The sequence below is a fragment of the Vigna unguiculata genome, chromosome 7, assembly GCF_037176805.1.
Source record: "Vigna unguiculata cultivar grain cowpea cultivar isolate G323 ecotype 2 chromosome 7, ASM3717680v1, whole genome shotgun sequence".
NCBI lineage: Eukaryota > Viridiplantae > Streptophyta > Magnoliopsida > Fabales > Fabaceae > Vigna > Vigna unguiculata.
The window spans coordinates 4,195,555-4,220,548 of NC_140798.1; the positions used below are offsets into that span (position 1 = coordinate 4,195,555).

A 24,994-nucleotide genomic window follows, 5' to 3' on the forward strand; every position below is an offset into this window, starting at 1 on the left:
AATTTGCTCTTATAACAATCCGTGACAAGCTATACAGTACATTCTTAAAAGTGCAGTAAGTGGTATCGGATAAAAAAGATTTTTACTCTTAAGGAACTTATCTCAAAAAAAAAAAGTTTTTTTTTTTCAAGTCCTGTTACATATTTTGATAACACGTTTGGAATTATACATAAACATTTAGATTCCTCTCTTTCTCATTTTTGAGAAACCTGTCTTTCTCATTTTGAGAAAACAGTGCACAAAATGACACTATCTTTATATCACCCATTCATCCATACACATTTTTATCCATATACACACACGAAGTATAAAATGATATCTTGCTGAAAAAAAAATTAAAATACTTAATAAAAATAAAAGGATTTGAGGAAAAAAAATGAAAAATCAAGAAAATAACATTGGAAAAATGAAGAGAAATAAAAGAAAAATCTGTAAAAAAATTAAATTTTTATCTTTACATTAAAATACAATGGGATAAAACTATTGGTGAAAAAGATAAAATATATTAAAATAAAAGAAAATATATTGTGATAAAATTATTGAAAAAGATATTTTGAATGCAATAAATTTTAATGTGGATCAATTTTTGTGGTACACAATTTCACGTAACCCAAAATAAATACACTTAAATACGTTGAAAAAAAAAAATAATACAAGGTCCCACACTCGTACGGACACGATCTGTTTGCGTTACTTTCGTGGACGGTCTCTTCCTTTTCTCTTCTTTTCTTCCTCATTCATATCATTTTTTGATGCTTTTTGTGTCACTCACTCTCACGCACACTATCAGAATCTCTTCGCTCTTCTTCACCCAAGTTGACCGCTTCAGTTTTCGCCAAAATGCAGTCCAGTCCGTTGATCCTTGAGGAACCCATCAGAATGGCTTCCATCCTCGAGCCATCCAAGCCTGTCAGCATCTCCTCTCTCTCTCTCTCTCTCTGTTTTCAATTTTGTTAATTTTGTGGTATTTTCAATTTTCAAGCTATGTGATGAAAGAAAGAATATGAGATAATAATCGTTTTTCTTGTGTGCTTGTTGTTTCGGAGTTGCATTTCTTGATGCTTCGTTTGGTTGGTAGTTGTTAATTTAGCAGTCGGAAATGAGTTTGTTGGTGTTTCATTGGTGAATCTTTGAAATATTTAAACACAGGAAGGGAATTTGTAATTAGAAAGTGAAGTCAAAAGATGAAAATGCCAAATGAAAGCGTGGGTAAGCGGCCTTTAGTTTTTTTTCGGAAACTAAAAATGTTTTTCTTAGGGACTGTTTGTTTCAGATCTCGCTTTTTTTTTTTTTTATTTTATTTTGAAAACTGTTTTTGTGAAACAAAGTTCAGTAGTCAACTTCTAATTAATCACTGGCTTTTACTGAGAATGAAGATGTTTAAAGTATTTTCTGAGTTTTTCTCTTGTTTGCATCTTCCTTTTAGAATTCGAATTTTAAGTTAGCAGATCGGAGAAGACTTCTTTTCATGGTCGGAGTAGAGTTCGAATTCGGTGTCTGAGATTTTTATCAAAGGTCTCGATTGGGAAATTCGCTTTTTTAACTACTTTTCATTTGGCAACCTTATATGGTGCTGCGCCAGCTCGAGTTGAGGGGAAGGTGTGTATTGTGCTTTTAAAATTTTCAAAATTGGAAAAAAAACTTTTAATTTATGTAATGTGCTTCTATCACTAAAGTCTTGATAAAGGTTGTATTTTCTTTTTTCACATTTTAATTTTCTTTTGAAATAAAAGTTAGAAAAAGGGGTCAAACTAAAAGTACAATCAGAACAATGGGGCAGCTGCTACGGAAGTACCACAAATTTGGTCACAAGATTGTGATCTATTTTAGCTTTCATGTTGCACTCTAGGTTTGAGGTTTGGAGCTGGTGGGTTATGTTGTTGTTCTTTTGTGTATTATTTTGGTGTTGAAGTGTGAAACTACAAGCATCGTTAGCCTATCCTAGAGAATTTGTGCGCCTTGTCAATTTAGATTTTGATTAAATGGTTGTTGAAATGCCTCTGCAGAGTTTCTTTCCAGGCATGACAAAGATCGTTGGCACACTTGGCCAAAAGTCACGATCAGTTGATGTGATTTCTCAATGTCTTGAGGCAGGAATGTCTGGTATTTTTCCAATGCAACCTTTGATTTCTTGTGATCTTTATTTAACAATTGAATGCAAATAGATAAGGGACTGCCTGGTTATTTTGTCTTTCTAGTAATTGTAGTAAGAAAACTTGAAATTGGATAGCTTTGTCTTATAAAATCAACTATTTTGGAATTAGAAGGCCTTTCTCTTTCTCAAAATCTTTAACTATTGCACGAGTAAGAATCTAGTAGCATTAGTGTTGCTTCTTTATGGTTTGCAGCTTCCCTTATGTGTCTACTGTGATAGTTGACAAGCTTGAGTTTTCAATTGGTCATGACTCGTCTTATTCTTCTTTTCTTACAATGTACTAGTGGCAAGGTTTGATTTTTCATGGGGTGATCCAGAATACCACCAAGAGACGTTGGAAAATCTAAGGGCTGCTATTAAAAGAACTAGAAAACTCTGTGCGGTAAATGTGTTATGTTTTTTGTTTGTTCATTTAAATGTTATGTAATCACTCAAGCTCTAATGGGCTATCTTCTTGACTATCTCTTCTGAAGTGGTCCCTCATCTTGGAGGTCTACTAACAGATTTAAGCATAAAAGAGAACACTACTATCACCGGCTCATTGTCATTTGGTGTCTAGTTAAAAATAAGCTAAGAGTGTTTAGGAGAAATTACGTGTCTTGTGTATACATGATCTATCTTATTTATAGTACTGGTGCATTTTATACAAAAGAAAACCAAAGGCTAAATATAGATAGTTTGATATAATTGCGATAGGAACTTGGATAATATGGGGTGCCTAAGTCCCACATCGTTTAATATGAGATATCTAGATTTTGAGTGTAAGTTCCCCAAGTGTTTGGATGTTTATCAATTCGTATCAGAGCTAGTTGACCAACATGGAAGTTGAGTTAAGTGTTATTTGTTAGATTAAGCTCTTACCATTAAGTCAAAAACTAAAACTAATGGTCAAGGTGCGATTATTTCTACTTAAGATGGTAGTAGTCTAAGCGCCATATTCGGTTGTGACTTGGTCCACCTGACTCGTGCCATGGGACAATTGATGCCTCCCGCCACTCACCCCCTCTACTCTTAATTATCTCTTCCTTTCCTGTGAAGGAACAAGGCATGCCTCCTAAAGAAGGTCTTTTATGGTCTTAAGCAATCTCTAAGAGTATGCTTTGGAAGATTTATAGAAACAATGGTTTCATTAGGATACAAGCAAATCCAAGGAGACCATTCTTTATTCATAAAGCACTCCCTTACATGTAAACTCCCTGTACTATTGGTCTATGTAGATGATATAATTATAGTAGGAGATGATGAACCAAAGAAATCGACTTTAAAGGAAAAATTGACAGCTTCATTTGGAATGACAGACCTGAGAGAACTCACATATCTCTTTGGAATAGAGGTTGCTTATTCTAAAAGTAGGATTTTCATCTCTCAAAGAAATATGTACTTGATCTTTTCAAATAAATAGGTAAACTGGGATGTGTATAACATCTGGAGTTCCTATTGAACATAATCATAAATTTGTAAGTGAAGAGTTATTCTGTAGAAAAGATCCAATGTTAGAGATTGGTAGGAAAAGTTATTTATTTATCACACAAGAGAACAAACCTTGCTTATGCAGTTTGCATGATTAGTTAGTCTGTGGATGATCAAAGAGAAAAACACACATGTGAGCAATTGACCAAATTCTTCAATAGTTGAAGTCAAGTCCAAGAAAGAAGTTACTATTAAAGAAGACACTTTGATCACGTGGATACATATTGACGTAGACTATTCATGTTCTGTTATTGACATAAAGTCAACCTCTAGGTGTTATGTGTTTCTTGGAGAAACTATGGTAGCCTGGAGAAACAAAAAACATGATAAAATGTCTCGATCTAGTGTAAAAGTTGAATTTTGAGACCTTGCTCAAGGAATGTGTGAATGACTCTAGATTAAAATCATAGTCATCATTACCTAACAATCAAGGTTGATATCCCTATGCAACTGTATTGCGATAACAAGTCAACCATGAGTATTCCCATAAACTATTACAACATGATAAGATCAAACATATTAAAATTGACTGACACTTTAGATAATCTTGGAAAAGGTATTGTGGCTACAATCCATGTCCCTACAGGACTTCAAATAACAGACATTCCCACCAAGAGACTTCCTTTGGGCACATTTCAGGATCTTGTAGGCAAGTTGGGGATGAACGATATTCATTTTCTAACTTGAGGGGAAATACTGTAAATAGCGGATTGTAAATAGCACATAGATACTGAACGAAACAATAAAAGTTTTGCTATAATACCCTTTCCATTGTGTAATATTTGTTTTACATGTAAAAAAGAGCAAGGTAGTTTTTTGACATTTTAAATTATTTTAATGCTTATTATTCAGTCCTTTATACACTCTAATAATTCACATCGTTCTTTTCAATTATCTTTTTATATTTAATATAATGTTTAAGAATTTACGCATTACTAAAAAAGTGTAGACCCGTTCCTTTTGGTATTTAAAGAAAGCTCAAATTTATGAATACTTTAATACAATCTCCTCATTAACAATCTGAAGGAAAATTTGTCAACCTTTATGAGTGGCTATGAAGAAGTTTTTGGTAGAAAGTTGAATTTGAGGAGCAAAAGGAAGAACTGGAACAAGTTATGACAACTTGGTTGCTAACCCATGCTGGATGAAAATGGCTGTTCATGGTATTTTCTTAGATATCATCAGGGTACTTAAACTTGGTGGAGCAGTTAAGAGGCTTGGTGAGGGATAGAACACAAACAGTGTGTTTGGGAAAACATTGGGGTTAATGTAACCCACGTTTTTTCCAGCACACCAATATACTTGCTTCTCAATTTTCAGCTTTGGAAAGTGTGAACTTTTGTTTGGTGCCTCAAATTGAAAACTAAACATGCAGAAAGGGGTTGTAGGAAAGACAATTACATTTGAAAGAAAACCAGTTTTAAGTAGTGCTATGCATTAGTCAAAAATTTGTAGTAACAATTTTAACTTTTTCTCCTGTCCTTCACCTTTTCTTTTTGTGCTACCCTTACTCTATTTTTTTTATTCAAAAACGTGGCACAACTATTTTTTTTTTCTATTGTACTTTTTATTTTAATATTTAGTTTTTACTTGTAAAACATATTACGTTACACTCTACAGGCAAAGCATCAAATTCCCTCAAGAATGTTTTAATTACAGTTACACCACTTCCATTTTGTATTTTTCTCCTCTGACCTATTCCTCAATATTATCATCCTCGTGTAGCCTTGAATAGTAATATAAAATAGATTAATTCTATTTGGGTGCATGTTATTTGTATAAGCTACCATGCGTTAATACTTTTAACTGTTATTAACTTGTATGGCTCAAAATTTCGACTTTTGTCTAATACAGTCTGAAGCCTTGCAAACATTCATTCTGTTCATTTATAGGTATCTATTGTAAAAAAGTCTGGACAAGGAAACTAAGATTACCGTAACCATTACTCCTTGCACATGACATAGATAAGATGACTTATGGTATATCATAAAAGTAACTGATATTAATTCCTTAATATTTATGCTTCAATATGCTTTCAAAATGTGAAAATACTATCTGAAGGTTAATTTATGTTAAAATAAAGATGCATTTTTGTCTAACTCCAGGTTATGCTAGATACTGTGGGTCCAGAACTACAGGTTGTCAACAAAACTGAGCACCCAATTTCCCTTCAGGCTGACACATTGGTTGTCTTAACTCCTGATCAGAACAAAGAAGCTGGTTCAAATCTTTTGCCTTTAAATTTTAATGGGCTTTCAAAGGTCAGTAATGTTATATCTTTAAGTTTTAACAAATGTTTCTGAGGAGAGAAGGGGCATTATATTTATGTTGAATCTTTTTGAGGTTTGCATACATGTGTATTGTAATAGTAGTCAAGTGCATGTTGTCGTCATCTTATCCAGCTGTTTACTTGTGGTATCTTGGTCTTTAATCCATATTATTAAATAGCTACTTGGTTACTTGGACAAGCAAGAAGCAGATTTGAAGGCGTTTGTTCCAATGGATGCTCAATGAACTTGGAATTTCTTTAAAAATACTATGAAAGTCTTGTACGATAGTGAACTGCTATTATCATTGCTACAAATCTAGTTCATTGTTAGAACCTAAATTTTAGAGATGGATCACCACTTTAAAAAGGGAAAAGTTGATGATGGGTAGTTCCTTGTAATCACTTACGGTGTTGCTAGATTTCAATCCATCTTTCTTCTAATCCAGACAAACAGATTTATTCACTTCATACCTTGGTCTCATTTTCATGCAAATTCTATTTTGTATTTTTTCACTTCATAATAATAAAAAATCTATTGCTGGTATGAGAGGTCCCTCTAAGCAATGAATTTTTCCATTTGGATAAGTTTATTTGGAAATCCATTTGCTCTGATGTCAAATTCTTTGTATAAGCAGAATTACTATGAATTACTTTTTAATTCGAAGGCCTATAACACCTTTACCTTGTGAAATGTGAAGACTGAGTTCTGAAACTAATTCTCACTAGTTTACACCTTGCTCAGAAGTTTCTCTTTATGGATAATCTTTTTGGTATTTTGGTGAAGATTGGGCTTGCCTAAGAATCTCAAGCAGCCCCCTATGTGTTAATTTTAGAGGATTTGATTCTGGCAAAGATATTAAAATTAAAAGGCTTTAGTACTGTTCTCATATGTAGTTATCTGGTGTATTTGGTAGAAAGATATTTTGGTTGATGCATGTGTTCACTTGGGATCAAATTGTTCACCTAACATCTTTGCGACATTTAGAGACATTGGCATGTTATATATATATATATATATATATATATATATATATATATATATATATATATACATATATATACATACATATATATATATATATATATGTATATATATGTATATGTATGTATATATATACATATATATACATATATATATATATGTATATATATGTATATGTATATATACATACATATACATATATATATATATATGTATATATATGTATATATATACATACATATACATATATATACATATATATATATATATATATATATATATATTAAGCAATTTCTGTTTTACCTACTTCTATCTTGGTTAGGTAGAGCTTTTTTTCTGACTCCTAGGTTAGTGTTCAATTTTTCCTATTTATTCTGCTACTTTCTAATTGTTACTTATAAAAAAATATTTTACAATTTTACTCCAAAATTTGCACCAATATGCCTTTAAGCACGTGGTCACCAAAAGCCATAATTTCTTGATGCATGTAGGTACTTGATGGCCATGGAAAATATTCAGATATGCTTTAGATTAAATTTTTTTTGAAAGATTGCAATTAAGGTGGGGAATATGGATATCAAGAGACAGCATGATATTGGTTTTTTGGCAAAAGGAATAGGAAAACTGAATAGGGGACAAGAGCCTGCATTTTAATGGCTGATTTTCCTTTATAATGCGATATTTTATAAAATTTGCAAGGACTTTTGTAAATATGCTCAGAAGTATGCATATTGATTTAAAAAGACCATATGAAGGGAAGGAAATTATGTGAAACTAGTACTCTTCTGAGATATGCAAGAAAGAATTAATTGTAAAACTGGAGGGAATTTCTGAACTCATGGCAGCACTTTCTGTTGTCTTTCCTAGACAGTCTGTTTAATATTTGCCTAAAGATCCCAATAACAGAGAGTCTGCAAGTAGAGTTGAAATTTAGTGATAGGCTATAAGTCCGTAATTAATGATTTTATTTTGTTACTTTAGGTGTCTATAAGAGACATGCTGAGTAATATAATGTTAATCATAATTTTGTATTATTAATTGAGGAATTATAACAATTTCAGTGGCTCCAATCTTGACCATTTTACTTTAAAATTATTATATAATAACAGTTTGTGGTTTTATAAATTTAGCTTCTTATTTCTCATGCTTTTAGGGATGTACAATTTTGCAGGCTGTGAAGAAGGGTGATACTATTTTTATTGGCCAATACCTGTTTACTGGAAGTGAAACAACGTCAGTGTGGCTTGAGGTAATGCAATCTTGGATAGATTAGTTCTATCTTCAATGCTTCTGCAAATAGTTTTTGCTGACTATTTTAGTAATTTTGTTTTTATAGGGTTTAGATAGGGAAAGGAAACTTTAAATAACATGATAATGGGTTGATATGTTCTTATAATTATATCAGGAATACTGCATATGATTGAAACTTGTTGTAATTCTAACCTAGGTTAGGATTCTAACTTGTATAGTGATGCAATAGCATTCTTATCTTGATTTTGAAAAGGATATTATTATTATTATTATTATTGAATATAGAGAAAATAGGGATTGAGATTAATCTCCCTTATGTAGAAAATACACATAGAGACTGTATTTATAATAAAGAACATATGGGCTAAGCCCAAAATACATATGAAGAATAATAACAATAGAAACAGAAAATAAGATATTAAAAGATATCTTAACACTCCCCCTCAAGTTGGTTACTTGTTACAAATATAACTAATTCTCGGTCCCCGTAAAAATTTAGTGAAATATCTGCTAACTGATCACTTGAGTTAACAAACTCAGTCTTGATGTCTCCAGACATAATCTTTTCTCGAATGAAATGACAATCAATCTCATGTGTTTAGTCCTCTCATGAAAGATAGCATTAGAACTGATATGAAGAGCAACTTGATTATCACATATAAGTATCATTTGTTTAACATCTCCAAAATGTAACTCTTTGAGCAACTGCTTAAGCCAAACAAGCTCACAAGTGGCTGAAGCCATGGCTCTATATTCTGCTTCTGCACTAGACCTTGCTACAACACTTTGTTTCTTGCTTTTCCAAGAGATCAAGTTACCTCCAATTGAGACACAATATCCGAATGTAGACCTTCTATCAGAAGGAGATCCTGCCCAATCAGCATCTGAGTAACAAACAACTCTTGTATTGTTATTACAACCACATAACAACCCTTTACCAGGAGATCCTTTAATATACTTCAGTATACTAATGACTGCATTCCAATGATCTTCGCACGGAGAATTAAGAAATTGCCTTACCACACTGACTGCAAAGGAAATGTCAGGACGAGTAACTGTAAGATAATTCAATTTCCCAACTAATCTTCTATACTGTTCGGGATCTGACCTACTCTTCCCCTGATTTGGTAGAAGTTTAGTATTGGGATCCATAGGTGTGTCAACAGATTTTGAGTTTATCAATCCAGTTTCTTCCAAAATATCCCGTGCATACTTTCATTGAGAAATAGCAATACCATCTTTGTCGAACTGTGGACCAGAGACCGAGGTAGGAAAAAAAATTTCCTTAAGCTCTAGATACCAAATTGAATATAGAGAAAATAGGGATTCAGATTAATCTCCCTTGTGTAGAAAATACACATAGGGGCTGTATTTATAATAAAGAACATATGGGCTAAGCCCAAAATACATACGAAGAATAATAACAATAGAAACAGAAAATAAGATATTAAAGATATCTTAATAATTATAATAAGAAAACCTGTTTCTTGATGTGATGTATTACTACACATATACAAATAATTAGGTCATGCACTAGTTCCAGCAGTACAAACCCATTAATATACTAGGATTAATAATATGATGAGGACCAACTTTGATTGGTTTTGCTTCTAAAATATATGAAGGGGAGGTTCTTATAGTATTGTGAGTGTTTTGTATTTAAAATTTTATTTGTTGAAAAGGGGGAGGACTACTTGGTAACTATTATTTGTTTTGTATTTATATTTATTTAGAATCCTTAAATTGGCTGCTTTTGGGTGAGGAGGGTTTTGACACTCAGTCTGTAGCCATGCTCCAATCCTCTGAGCTACAGGCCACCCTGTCATTTCAACTGGGTATCAGAGGACCTTAAAATGGGAGAAAGTTCTGTTTTGCCTTGGATAATAGTAGCAACATGCTTGCTTCTTATTTGCACTCAACTTTTCTGACAAAGTGTTTTAGATATGGAATGCAGAAAGTAATTTACTGCTTATACCAGTCATAATTAACTCATCATCATCACTCAGTTAGTTTTTATTTTGTAATGCAGGTCAGCGAAGTGAATGGTGATGATGTCACGTGTGTCATCAAAAATTCTGCTACTCTTGCTGGGTCACTGTATACTTTACACGTCTCACAAATTCGTATTGATCTTCCCACTCTAACCAATAAGGATAAGGAGGTAACTATAAGAAATTTGTGTGCATAAAGTAATGAGATGCACATTATATGGTCAAATTTCTTTTCTACTTTTGTGCTTTAGATTGTGATTTTCAATTTTTAATCTATATTCATGAGTATATTTTATGGATGAAATTGTAATTATTTCTTTGTTGAAATTATAGCTTATTTTAGCAGTGCTTTATACTCATTTTTTTTTTCCGAAAAAAGACTTATTCCTGTTATTTTTGTGAGGAATGTTTTACTTATTTTAGAATCCAAAACAATCTGGATTGGTTTTCTTTAGGTTTCGGTCAAATTGATTTTGAAAGAATTGGTTTGTGAAGTTGATTCTTAAAATATTGTGTTGGGGAATTATATTCTAAGAGTGAGTTTTAAAGCGTTGATTTTGTCTGGATGAAGTAGAATCACCTTAGATGTGTAAATATGGGTATGTTTTTAAAAATTTTGTGGGTCCTGCACCTAAATAAATTATTTTCACTGGAACTAAAAGAAAAAAAACTTCAGGTGTTTCAAAATAAATTCTATATTGTCTGCACCAACCACAAGACTATCATGATATAAGTTACAATGTTTTGTTAGTTTCTTACGGTACTGCTAATCTTGTCATTTCACTCGCTAACTCAGGTAATAAGCACCTGGGGTGTTCAAAACAATATAGACTTCCTCTCATTATCATTCACCAGGCACGCTGAAGATGTTCGCCATGTAAGGGTTATTGCTGATAGGTTTCATCCTATTAATTATGTATTATTTCTTTTTCCTCATATATCGTTTGCTACAAAGACTTCACTCTTTCATGAAAACGCGTTCAAAACTTGAATTAATGGAAAATGTTGCAACTAAATCAGTCCCTCAAAAATGCTGTCTAGCATATGATGAATTCTAGTGATGCTTACGATGTTCTCGTATCAATTTCTATTCCTAGCCTTCTCTAGACTCAGAAAGCTGAATGGAATGTTCATTTTGTTTTCAAACATTTGAATTGAAGATTGAATTACACAAAATGTACTCTTCCCCTTTCGCAGCATACTCAAGGCTAAAAGAAATTGTCAGAATGTCATTTGACTGATCAATGTTATATATAACAATATAACATAGACTAGTTTCTGGGTGTACCTAGCTTTAGTTTAAGGAACATAGACTGTAACCTTCTTTAAGACATAATTTTACTCATCTTTATATATTTATGTACACTAGTAGATGTAACTAAATATTTGGGCCTTGTCCCATCTCTTTGTATCTTTTTTGCATTTGAGACATATATATATATATACATGGTCCACTGTTGTAATAGATACACACAGATTATTATTTTTCTCTTCACCATACATCTCAACATATTCAAATACATGGGCTGTGAAAAACTCACTGATTATTTGTGACATTCAATTATAACCAACCATTTTTTAACAAATTTGTTGCCATAGCAACTGTTTAGATTTTAGTTATGAACTTATAATTTATTTTTCCAAAAATACTCAACTGCTTTGGCTATTTTTTCAAAAGAATTGGGGCCTTTATAGTCAATGCAAAGCACAAGGGGAGGGTAATTTACTTATTTATCTGATTTACTTTTAACTTCTAAATTTGTTTTGTTGTACTTGTACAGTGTTGTTGATTTAGTAAGTCATTCTCTTTATTTTAGTTTTCCTCAAAACACTGTAATGAAATTTGACTATTTGTTATTTGGCAGGCACGTGAGTTTCTCTCTAAATTAGGTGACCTCAAACAAACACAAATTTTTGCAAAGATTGAGAATATAGAGGTGAGAAACTTCAAATCTTTTAGAACCTTATTACAAATGAAAGCAGTAGTTCAAGATTGTTGATGTGTGTGCTTTATATTGATTTTGAACTGCATCTTTTGTCTGTAAATTGTAATAGGGATTGACTCATTTTGACGAGATATTGCGAGAAGCTGACGGTATCATCCTCTCACGTGGAAATTTGGGGATAGATCTTCCACCTGAGAAGGTTTTCTTCTAATTCTGGACAGAAGAATTCAATGTTTATGATTCACTTATAAGTAGATTATAGTATTATGATATTGTTTCCATTTGTTTGGTTTTTTTTTTAACATGTGTCTGCATATGGCTATTTATAGCAGTTTTTTCTTACTACATAGTATTGAACTTGTTGACAACTCCCTAATGGACCACACATCTCATTTATACTCGTAAAATCTTGTGACCTGCATAATATAATAATTTTCTCAAATTTGTCATGTATCTATATGGATTTGGCAGGTGTTTTTATTCCAAAAGGCGGCTATTTACAAATGTAACATGGCTGGAAAACCGGCTGTTGTCACACGTGTTGTGGACACAATGACTGACAACCTAAGACCTACTCGCGCTGAAGCAACTGATGTTGCCAATGCAGTCTTAGATGGTAAGTTTTATTTTCTTGAGATAGTTCATTTAGTCAAGTTTTGATTTTTGATGGATTTAAAGCATCGGCTGCACTGCATGCTCCTACCCTTTTTAAATAAAAAAAGAAGGAAAGAATGCTATTGCATCAATATACAGTTTGCAATCCCACTACAACCTGAATAGATAATATGCAGCATTTTATTAATATTCCTTCAATTTGTGGCGCTAATCCATGGTTCTATCATCTCTAATGTTTTCTCTTTTACTCATTTTATGGATTAATGAATTATCTAGTCACTAGCATTAGATGCACTTCTTGTTTCTGTTTATTTGTTAATACTTCTTCCACTTCTATGGTGTTTATTAATGGTTGTATCTTACTTTGTTTTTTCCATTTTAACGGTGTAGGCAGTGATGCAATTGTTCTAGGGGCAGAGACTTTGCGGGGATTATACCCTGTGGACACTATTTCCACTGTTGGAAAAATTTGTGCCGAGGTGGGAACTAGAATGTATTCTTTTAACCATACACTTAGTTAGGCCTCAAACACAGAGAGTGTGATACCTTTTTAAGGTGTTGGCAAGCATTCTCTTAACCAAATGCTCTTTGCAGGCAGAGAAAGTTTATAATCAAGATATTTATTTCAAGAAGGCTGTCAAATTTGTGGGTGAGCCAATGACTCATTTGGAATCAATAACTTCCTCTGCGGTACTCTTGTCTTTTTTCGCTAAAATTTATTTAGGGTAGTTTTAATTTTTTCCCTCACTGCCATTACCTTACTCACTTGCTTCAATTTTTTTTTTCATAAGTAAAATGCATATTTGGAAATAATTTCCTTGTGTCAACATGCAGGTTCGGGCAGCCATTAAGGTTAAGGCTTCTGTTATTATTTGTTTTACTTCATCCGGAAGGGCTGCAAGGTTTCATTTCAATTCTTCATAACTTGCCTCTTATTATTTTAAGAACTTTCTCATGCTTTGGTTATGGATTCAAATGTTTGTGCATCTCTTGTTTATTAGTAATTAATTATGCTGCACAAATCATTTGAGTTATCTCTTATTGTGTAAATTTGTAGGCTGATTGCCAAGTACCGTCCAACCATGCCCGTGATATCTGTTGTCATTCCTCAACTAAAAACAAATCAACTTAGATGGACTTTCACCGGAGCTTTTGAGGTATTTAATTGATAAATGAACATAATTTGTTTCATGAAATATTCAGCATGATTAGGTTCCTTGAGTCGGCTCAGTCTTTTTGGCATTGGTATATACTTTTTAAACCTGGTGCTTTGTATATATTCTTCTGTAATGGAGCTTGATAAAACGCCTGATTCGAGTGGACTACTGACTAAAATTATTCATACATTTTTTTTCCCAGTTGTATCAGCTTTTGTACGTTGATAACTTTAGTTTTATGTACAGTGGAATAATGATTTTATAAGTGATCAATTCTCGTGTGTTGTATGTTGTCTTTGACTTTTGTGCATTCTTTAATTTCTCTTTGAAGCACTATGGTGTGCCTTTATTTTGGTGTATCGACTAATCACACAAGCAGTGCCTTGAAAGTCCGTAGCAGATGCAAGCTTTGCTTGTTTGTATTATTTCCATAGAAGAGGAAGCCATTTTGCCAATGTAAAAAACTTGATTTGATAGGGAAAATGGAGAAAAAAAATATTATTTTTCTGTGATTTTTTAATCTTGATTTAAACTGACTGATTGTTTTCATTCTTTTTCTTGACTTGTATTGTAACATTCTGCTTTGAAACTAATGTGTTCTTGCTCTTTCTTTTTATGATTCTATGGCAGGCAAGACAATCACTTATAGTGAGAGGTCTTTTCCCTATGCTGGCAGATCCACGACACCCAGTAAGAATTATTTGACGTCAATTGATCTAGTAATGTAAAATGGGGAATGGGAACCAATGTAGATCTCAAAACCTCGGAATGTCTAATATTTAAAATCTTAAAACTTAATGTGCCTTATATAATGCAAATCAATTAAAGAAATTCTATTATCAAACCTAACTTAATCCCAATTCAGAATAGCAAGTAAAATACTAGTCCAACTGCAAGTATTCCAAGGCCTCAACATCTAATCACTAATTTTCAAATTACTACCGATTGTACCTTAAATCTTAGTTTATTTCTTATATTGAAGCTTGGTACGATACCGTCGTTTTCTATTTCCCTCATCAGAAGCAATATTCTAGGACTATTGGAATCTCGTTGACATTCTAGTTTGGATTTGAATATTCCTTTATTCTATCTATTTTGGGGTTAGCCATTACAAAACTGTGAAAGTTTAGTTTTTATATGGTATTGCTGAAGTATATTTGTGGTGATTAACTTGTTAACATGAAAGCATGTCTTTTGGGTACAGGCCGAGTCTAAAAGTGGAACAAATGAATCAATTTTGAAGGTTGCTTTAGACCATGGCAAGGCTTTTGGTATCATAAAGCCACATGATCGAGTTGTTGTTTGCCAGAAAGTTGGCGACTCCTCAGTTGTGAAGATTATTGAGCTTGACGATTAACACATGGATCATTTCCAAGGCTGCATTATAAGGTTTCTTTGTTTTAGCATTTTCTGTTGAATGTTGTAATAATAAAAACACTTGAAAGGTCCATTAATAATGTGTATCTCATTGGAAGAAATGCACTTGGCGAATGGATATCATCCATTCGAAGCATGCCAACTGATTGTAACATGACACCACATAGTTAATCTCCAGTCTATGTATAAATTGTTCCACTTAAGTATCTATCTACTTCCTTTTGCTTCCCATGTATTAGATAATGGGCAATATTTATTATCGACTTGTCACAATATAATGTCATAGGTCCTCTAATCTTCCAACACCAAGACTTTATTTTGGTCAGAGTTCCCAAATCAGAAAGGCTGTTGCTTTGAACTATACTACTGCACTTGATCGTGCAACATTTCAATTTATGTTTCTTCAAGTCTCTAAATTCTCTCCGTGAGAAGTGCAATCATGGGGATAATAGATCTTTTATCATATGATCTAGCCTAAGATGAGTTCTGTTGGGATTATACACAGGTAAACTTATTTCATTTTTTTTTTCTGAAGCATTTATTGCAAAGGAGAACTAAAGAAGATGGAAGGGGAATTACAAAGGTTACTGTAGCATGATTTTCGAGTGCATAAAGGAGTTACACATGGTTTGAATCACCGTGAAAATAATTATCAGTAGCAATAAACTATTTAAACCCTCGAGCAATGAGATGGATGGGCATGAGCAATAATTTTTATATTTATTTTCATATAAATTTAAAGGTGGTATTCAAAACATTGGGATAGGAGAAGAAAAGTCCAAGATATAACGATTGACTATGTGAATCATTTGAAGACTTTTTTTTATTTGCTTCAACACGAAGATTCTTTCTCCATCTATAAGGTTTTGTATTGTCCTAATTAAAAGGTAAATAAAAATACATCGGATGAATAAAAATAGTTTTTCTTGATTTCGCTGTTCTATTTCCTAGTACGATGTCAAATTTTTTTCTTACTTCCTCAGGTTGTGTTAACGTATCAGGGTGTTGCAATTGAAGATTTATGCCGTGCTTTTCGTTCTTTCTTAAAATGATGTGTTATATAGTTTTATATGATCCACACAATGGTTGGAAAGCCATAACTATATATTGAGTTATGCAACTTAAAAAATGATGAAATGAATAGTAAAACTAGTACACTTTCAGCACCTTTGTTTCTGTTTTGTGTTTTAAATCAATGCTATATATAATTGGAACCAAAATCTGTAGTTTCTATCCATACCATAAAAACTCAAGTCACTATGTTTTGTAAGCACAAATAATATAGCTTAAGAGTAAGTCTCCTTTCAAAATACCAGAAAAACAGTTTCTTGAATTAATGTTACATACACACAAGCTTATATATATATAGACACACACACACACATATTACAGTAGTGTTTCTTCGGCAACAATCAGCTTCAGCAGCATGGTTTTTGGAATTACTCACAAACTCTCTGCATAAGGAGCATTTCAATGTATAAATCTAACTAATGAAATGAGAGTAGCAAAATTTGATTTACATTATATTGGTTGCCCAAATGAAAAATAGAGTTTGTCTTCGAATATATATATATATATATATATATATATATATATATATATATATATATGTATATATATATGTATATATGTATTGTAATACCTGATATTGAGTTCAAAATCTAGAGGATTTGGACTTGTGCTGCCACTGGAGGCATATATAACACAGGTGCCGTCTGTTTAAAAAAGAATAATTGATTGATGAATGGGTGAATATATGTGGAAAAGGAATTTTGAAGCCTGAGTTATATGTGGAAAATTTTGAGAACCTGAAGTTGAAGAGGGAAGAGCTTCTTCCATGTTTGAATTTCATTGTGATTCTCAAGCTTTCTGATTCCTCCATAGTAGCCACCTATTCGATCACCTTGTTCTTCATTCTTCTTTCTACACAACTTTATTCGTCTCATGTTTGATACTTCAGGGTATTGTCTGAACTCCACTATCAATGTATCTATCAAACAACAACATTAAAAACTTTTAAAATTATCACATAGGTTTTTCCTAAAGATAACATAACATAACTTTCTTACCATTGTAATGACAGTGACAACAATTTTGATTACATAAGTCTAAGTGACCAATAACAGCGTACCACCAATCTGCAACATTTCAAGAGTTATATTCAATAAAATTAAATATAAAATTTCTGAATTTCATATTTTAGAAAAAGTAAAAAGAAATAATGTTTGAATTTAGAATGATACCATAAGGAGATTGTGTATTTGGTCTCCATTGAATCTCAATATGATCCTCTGGTTTCAATGTGTCTAAACAATGAGAGAGATGTAGAAGATATGGAGGAGTATGAACTGAGGGAGCTCTCACCATATCCCACTCAATGTTCTTCCCTAAACATCTCCAACCTCCATTTTGATACCTACCATAACATAAATCTTTCACAAAACAAAATTCTTTTGCCAAACAACATAGATTCATTAAAAGTTATTTGAGTTATAATTAGTTCATTTATAAAAGTGATCCATATGAGTTAAAATTAATTTTTTTTAAGTTAAAATAGAAAATTTAAAGAACTATGTAAAAGCATTTCTACAAATTAGTTTATCCATAATTTGAACTTATGTAGAAGTAGTTAATTTTAACTTTCTTTCTCCGTCTTAAAAAAATGCAAGCTCTCATAGAGTGACTTGAATATTAGTCCCACATCTCACACTTTGCCTGATAAGTGTCACGCACACAAAAAAATTATATGTATAACCCTATATATTTAGTTATTCACCTACATATTTCAAAGACATTCCATACATTTTAAAAAGGACTAAATATGTTTTTTTATCTCTCAATTATAACATAAAATTGTAATTCGTGAATTATTGAAACTTTGATTTTATTTAATCTTCTAACATTAGATCTAATCTTTCTTATTTAATGATGTTAAATTTTCTCTAACGTGTCAAATGGTATTTTATTATGGATTCAACAAATAACAATTCTTTATAAAATAAAGATAATCTCTAACTTATTACTTTGATACCTTGTTAGAAATTGAATTTTAAGTTTAATTCAATTTTATAATTCAACAAACAACAAATTTTGTTAAGATAAATTCTAAACAACAACTTTGAAACCATATTAATAAATAGAATTTAAGTAAACTCATCTTATAAAACCTATAAAATGAAATTTGTATTTAGTTATATATTATAAATCGACCTGATCTCTAGTCGAAATAAGATTTTCAACGGACCACTTTTTGTTTTTCTAATCATTAGACTCCATAAATTAAAACTTATTTTTTAAAATGTAAAAAACTAAAATAATATTTTCTTTTTCATTTTAAAAGATCTACAGGTCATCATTGTCTCAGGAAGTAAAAAGGAAAATTTTCAGTTCATGCATTCAAAGAGGTCTCCATTTTGCAAATACCTTGCTTGAAAAGTATTAGATTGTGAGTCATACTTAACCAAGGCATTGTGAATCATCAATCCCTGGAAATACATAACATTAATTAATATATATAAATATTAAAAAAAAAATTAAACCTGTAGTTATAGCTTTTTACCTTGTAGACCTCAGCAGGAAACCAAAAGGTACCAGTCTCAAGAGAGAAATACAAAGACATCATGAAATTGTTTGAGTTTTTACCATTGAGAACCTTGAAATGTTCTAAGTATGAAGAAAGATATAGGTTGGGCCAAACACCAGAAAAAGAACCCATTGAGCCAGTTTGATTGGTGTGTTGATTGTTCAACAAAACTCCATCTTTTGCAATTGCTATGTGCCACTCCCACTCCTTGTAAACAGCATCACCAATCACTCTTCCCCATTTCTCTTTTATGTGATTTTCCCAAAACTCATCACTTTCACATTTACCCTTCAACAAAACACACACCTTTGACATTCTGCAAAGGTCTATTGGAGAAAGGCACTTGAGAATGAAATCCAAGGTGGATTCAGGCAAATCCAAGAGGGAGATAGGAAGAGGATCTACTTTACTATTCTTCTCCATCTTTAACATTGTAATTAGGCTAATAATATTTTCTGATATTAATAGAAGGTGAAATAATTCACCCTTCATTGAATGTGGCAAAAGAGGACCCACTTTGATTATTATATCAAGCAAAAATTTGGGTTTATAGCCAAAGATATGATTAAGCTGTTTATTACTCATTTGTGAGAGAGACACAATCTAAAAATACACACGATAAGTTCAAGGTCTAACATTAAGGCATGTCTTTTATTTATGTTATGTGAAAAAGGCTTCATTATTGAGAGTTGCAAAATCTAAATTTACACATAAAAAAATCATCTTCATTATTGATGTGGAAATAAATAATTGAGTATTAGAATCTTCTCAGATTATACTTATATTATTTTCTTAACTATTAGTAGTTTCCCTTGTCATAAATAAAAATATATATATTCAAAATTTCAAGGATATATATATGTAATATTAATAGGATTGATAGTGTAACTTTTTAAAACAAAAATAGAATATTTAGATAAAAAAAAATAAACAAAAAAGTTTTAGTGTGAAAGTAATTTGGTCTAAATAATTCTATGGCGTGCCGGTTTGGTTAAACTTTGAAATGACTGACATTTTTATTTATTGAGGAAAATAAATGTTTAATAGAATGGTATCGTGAAAATGAAAGGTTTATACGTTAATAAAGATTGCTACAAGACAATTAAGAATAAAAGAAATGCTATGTTATGTATATATCAAACAATTGAAAGTTTCGAGGAATTTTTGTTCACATTATGAAAAGATGTCCCGAATAACTTGCAGAATGATGCCTTGTAAATCAATTTCAACATTGAAGAGGTTTAGCTAAGTTGATTCAACGTGTGTATGAGTTAGACCAAAATTCAAGTTTTATAAAAAAATAAAAACTAGGATAATTTTTTTAGAAATATAATTCTTGAATATAACTTTTTATGTTCTACTAAATTGTAATTTTGTATTAATTTAATTCTTAGTTATGAGACCAAACACATTTAATCAAGGAGTTTAACATAAATTGAATCTTCCGAAAATAACTTCATCTAATTTTTGTTTAACACTGATATTTTTATAAGTGAAAACAACAAATTAAGTTAGACTTTTTAGTATCCAATGTAAAACATATTATTAACGTTAAATACTACAAAATCTGAAATAAATGATATGTTTTACATCGCACACTAAGACACCCAATGTAAATTTCTTATGGATTCTCTTCCTCGTTTTTCATTGTGTAAAAATAGTAAAATTGTTTACAAGTTAGAGTTTGTTCTCTCATAACAAGATAGTGGTGGTTTGGGGATTCATGTCTATCTATGTCATTGTTAACCGTGACTGTTTATTTGGAAACTCAATTATGATTTTGTATGAATGTTCCATTTGTTTGTCATGTCATTGTAAGAATAAGTTGTATTGGTAAAATTAGTTCACTTTTGACTTTTCTAACACTTAAAATCAAAATTGAACCTCGTTTCTCACATTAATACTCATATGCATGATTAGTGAAATGCAAGATTAATTTCATAACAAGTACTAAATAAAGTTTAAAAACTTTTTGCAAAAGGTCAAGAAAACAAATAGTTCTTACTAGAAAGTCTAAAAGGCAATTGTCAAGTAGAATAAAAATATTTTAACAAAATCAATTTTCAAAGAAGTAAAATAAAAGACAATAGTCTACTAATATAATAACCCATTTATACAAATTTATTCAAACTAAATTATGTTTAGTGTTGTAAGGTGCATCAATTTTTTCACGACCGTCGTCAGGTAGGTTGAGTCACAATCAAATTGTGATGCCTAAATTGTTATGCTCTTAAGTAAAAAAATTTATATCATGACAAAACGGATCAATCTAGCTTGTTTTAGTCGACCCGTCATTGAACGACTAAAAATGAGTTAGGTTCGACTAGCTCACAACTTCAAAACGGGTTGAATTGCAAAACTCGTCCTGCAACAAGGCAAGCATGGGGCTTACATGCCAATTTTGATTTTTTTTCTGCACTGCTACACAATAGATAGCTTGCATCTATGCAGATAAGGGAGGGGAAGAATATGTAGATATCACAGAGAATGCTAAATACACTCACAAGACAAAATCACATAACCCTAATCAGGGGTGGTAAATCATTCAGTAGAACCGTAATTAGTAGAACTCAAATCAATTAGAACAATCACACAACAAAACTAGGGTGTGGGAAATCAAAAAAATTAAGGGATAAATAAGCGATCGTGCTCATGATGCTGGCCGTTGTCGCCGTTGGGGAACCACCATTGTGCACTTCCTCTCTCGATCTTGCTCTTCCTAGCGTCGCGTGGTGCATTAGTTGTGTTGAGGAAGAGAAGATGAGTGAGACTAGACTGGGGTGGCTTTCTTGACAGTTTGATTTGTTGAGAATATTACTTAATATCTTTTTTATTTAAATTAGTTTTTAGGAAATATTTCAATTTTATAAATTAGTTATTATTTTAGATTAGGAGTGAGATATTTTAAATATTTTCTACTTGATATTTGTTACATTTTTTTCTCTATATATAGAGTATATCAATAAAATACAAAAAATGTTCCTCCGTATAACATATCACATATATCTCTCATATATCTCATATCTCTCATATTTTCAAAAGCCCTACAAATCCCAACATGATTGAACCTTTCTCCAACTCTCTCGCAAGACAGAAATGAAAATGAGAATGCCTCTTTCACGAAAACAAACAACAACATATAGTAAATTCTCTACAAATGGGTTGCTGTTGAAAGGGGGAGCTACTCCAACTCATATGAAGATGGTTTTGATGATGTCCAAGGCTACACTTCATGTGCATTACCAGTTTAGAATTATTCATGTTTTAGTTAGGTTGTGCATTAGACTGTTTGTATGAAATTATCATATGTAAATCAAGCCTGCATTAAGTTGTAATTAACCATCACACTCTTGCTTGTGCAATCATGAATTGATTAGCTGTTTAACTAATGGATTAGCTGTGAGTACTGCACTAAGGCAGTGAAAATACACTCACGATAATCGATTAGGTAAATTCCTAATCCATTAATGACAGCAGAGAACTCTGTATAAAAGTTGTTTTCTGAAATTTGTTTCGGTTTGGAAAAAATTACAAGTCACTGAAAAAAATTCTGAGAAACATCCCTCTGAGATTCACAGAGTTCTTAAGCATTCTTGAAGATCATTCAAGTGAAGATTCAAGGAGATTGATGGTTGATTCTACCTTGATGGGTCTAGCTTGAATCTAGGAGCAAATTGACAAATCTGCACAATAATAGGTGTATTTGTTTCTTGATTCTTTTTTATTGTATTTCTGATTACAGTTGCTTCATTGGTGAAGTGTAGGCCTAGGTGCAATTGCGTGGATGCATTGCTCCTAGGGGGAGTTCTTGATTGGTAGATCAAGTTCTTTGGTTTTTTGATTTTAGAATTATATAGATGTTCTTGTAATTCTTGGATCCTAATTGTATTAGTGGAATCCTCCTAAGTGGGTTTACTTAGGAGAAAACTGGACGTATATTCATCTTGAATCGAACCAGTATAAACTGTTGTGTCTTGATTTATCTCTTCTCTTACAATCTTTTTTAATTGCGTTAAACAGTCCATTAACACAGAACTGCGAAATTGATTAATTGGGTTATAAGACTTAAAGATTCTTTCAAGATTCCACTTAACCAAGTGAAAGACTCATTAATCAATTCTGATCCCTTTCTAGGTTGAGCTATTAGACAGATATGATTTTAACAGTTGCGAGTTGGCCTGTGCAAACCCGCCCTTTGAACTCGTCAGGTGGCCATCTTTCTTAGGTCGGTCTGCAACGGGTTCGCAAGTTAAATCATATGATTGGATCCACCATTTTCAAAATCAGAGTGACGAGTCGGCCTGACATGGATCAGGTCCGCGTTGAGATCCTTTAAGTGTTAAATGTTGAATCCAAAATTTAGTTCTCTTTTAAGATATATTTTATAATATAATAAATATTAAGTTAGTTTTGGATAACTTTTATAATGTTATATTAAAAAACCAAGTATTTTTTTTTAGATATTAGGTTTCTTCTACCTTGTAGGAATATTCTTCCATATTCACTCCTAACTCAAATAAATATAATAATAAATTAAATTTTTGTTAAGTTTCAATAATAAAATAATGAATTAAGTTTAAGTTATTTTAAAAGTAATGTACTCATTTGTAACTTTTTGAATATATTTCATTCTATATATTTCTCTTCAACACATGTATAAAGACATTTTAAACGAGAAACTCTTGTAATTAGAGAATGAGAACTTTCCATGACAACTCTTATCATTATTAGAAAATAAAATTGCAACTAAAGATTAAAATCTAATTATAAATACCTTTTATGAAATAATTACACTCATTAATATTACTACAATCCATTATACTAAGGACTCAAAGTCAATAACACTTGTAAGAATAAATTTGTGACGGAACTTCAGACTTCAAAGCAGACACAGTACCTCAATGGTTGACCCTAACAATGTTATCTGAATCTATACTCCAAAGTAGACAATACCTCAGATACAATGATTGATCATATTCTTCTTGTTACGTGAAGTCATAATGTGTGTATAACCAAATGTGAATGCCATGAAATTAAACACATCTACTGCATAATTGTGTAAATGACATGTTATAGTTTTATAAGATGCACACAAAGGTTGGAAAGCTTTAAGTATATATTGTGAGTTATGCAACTTGAGAATGATGAAATGAATACTAAAACATGTACACTTTCCCCTACCTTTGTTGCTATTTTGTGTTTTAAATCCATGCTATAAAGAGAGTACGGATTGATATGAAAGGCTTTTACAACAATGACTAAATTTTAAAAAGAAATTACGAAACTTGACAGATTTTGAAAATATTACAAAGAATAGGCAAGACGTGTAGATGGGTCATGATTTTACACATAGAAGTCACGTACCCCCTAGTTTCATAAGTCAACACGTCAACACCCAAATGAATTGAAAGTTGTGTGGGGTATGCGACTTCAACAAGAATGTCATAAGGGGGTATGACTTCCAATTTGAAATTGAAAGTCGTTATAGTTGATTTTTTTTTTCCGTAATGGATACAAAAAGAGAATTGAGGCCTAGAAAAATTTTTAATGGAAGATCTTTGTGATAATCTTGGGATAGCTTTCGTGAAGTGAGGATAAGGAACATTATTAATTCAATGACATAGAAGCAACTATTTTTGAATCCATTGTTGCAATGTTGGTCTCTAACAGTAGATGGGAAAAAACCAACTCTAACATAAGTTGTGTCCCCCCAATTTCAAATTGAAAGTTGTTTACCCCAAAGATGACATATTTGTGAAAGCCAAACGACTTCTAATAGGATAAATCTCGTGTGCACATTGATGTATTGACTTATGAAACTTGTTAGAGGATACACGACTTTTATGTGCAAAATCTTTTATGTGCAAAATCGTGACCTCTCTACACGACTTGCTTCCTATTTGTAATATTTTAAAAATATGCCTAGTTTTGAAATTTCTTTTCAAAATTTATCCATTGTTGTAAAAAAATCGCCAAATCACTATGCTCTCTTATCATTGTAAATTTAGGTTGATTTCACTTTTAATTCTAATAACTAACATGAATCTATATAAATGGTAACAGGAGCTTGATTATGAAATAGGGTAGATGTGCCTCCCAAAATTTACAAAAAAAAAAAATTACTATATAATTATATAAGTAAAAGATTTTTTTTATTTTATTAAGTACCTTCAAATTTGTATATATTTATAAAAGAAA

At 31.7% G+C, this 24,994-nt stretch overlaps 2 protein-coding genes across 3 annotated transcripts; one reads left to right on the top strand and one right to left on the bottom strand.

Moving 5' to 3' along the window:
- The first annotated feature begins 663 nt into the window (after positions 1-663).
- Positions 664-15,416, top strand: LOC114192117 (pyruvate kinase 1, cytosolic-like). 2 transcript variants are annotated; one of them, XM_028081720.2, is made up of 16 exons: positions 664-909; positions 2,007-2,103; positions 2,440-2,537; positions 5,731-5,886; positions 8,048-8,125; positions 10,157-10,288; positions 10,915-10,995; positions 11,984-12,055; positions 12,174-12,263; positions 12,536-12,680; positions 13,070-13,158; positions 13,274-13,369; positions 13,514-13,581; positions 13,737-13,836; positions 14,467-14,526; positions 15,041-15,416. In XM_028081720.2, exons 1-16 carry the CDS (start codon positions 841-843, stop codon positions 15,191-15,193), a joined length of 1,584 nt encoding a protein of 527 aa, XP_027937521.1. In that variant the 5' UTR covers positions 664-840; the 3' UTR covers positions 15,194-15,416. The 2 variants fall into 2 exon arrangements, with proteins under 2 accessions (XP_027937521.1, XP_085531750.1); XM_085675624.1 differs by lacking the exons at positions 664-909; positions 2,007-2,103; positions 2,440-2,537 and adding an exon at positions 5,512-5,604.
- A 1,077-nt stretch (positions 15,417-16,493) lies between these two features.
- LOC114190188 (F-box protein At2g26850-like) lies at positions 16,494-19,226 on the bottom strand. The gene is made up of 7 exons (XM_028078986.2): positions 18,773-19,226; positions 18,637-18,698; positions 17,457-17,629; positions 17,283-17,351; positions 17,022-17,203; positions 16,856-16,928; positions 16,494-16,667 (listed from the first exon to the last, which is right to left on the bottom strand). Exons 1-6 carry the CDS (start codon positions 19,217-19,219, stop codon positions 16,875-16,877), a joined length of 987 nt encoding a protein of 328 aa, XP_027934787.1. The 5' UTR covers positions 19,220-19,226; the 3' UTR covers positions 16,494-16,667; positions 16,856-16,874.
- Positions 19,227-24,994: the final 5,768 nt, after the last annotated feature.

Bases quoted from the DNA above. Each gene is read 5' to 3' on its own strand.
- LOC114192117 (XM_028081720.2), top strand. From the start codon at position 841: ATGCAGTCCAGTCCGTTGATCCTTGAGGAACCCATCAGAATGGCTTCC. The intron at 5,887-8,047 runs GTCAGTAATGTT...ACAATTTTGCAG, and splicing joins ATTTTAATGGGCTTTCAAAG to GCTGTGAAGAAGGGTGATAC. The intron at 12,056-12,173 runs GTGAGAAACTTC...AAATTGTAATAG, and splicing joins CAAAGATTGAGAATATAGAG to GGATTGACTCATTTTGACGA.
- LOC114190188 (XM_028078986.2), bottom strand. From the start codon at position 19,219: ATGGAGAAGAATAGTAAAGTAGATCCTCTTCCTATCTCCCTCTTGGAT. The intron at 17,630-18,636 runs GTATTTGCAAAA...ATGTTATGGTAG, and splicing joins TCTAATACTTTTCAAGCAAG to GTATCAAAATGGAGGTTGGA. The intron at 17,352-17,456 runs GTATCATTCTAA...GAAATGTTGCAG, and splicing joins AAATACACAATCTCCTTATG to ATTGGTGGTACGCTGTTATT.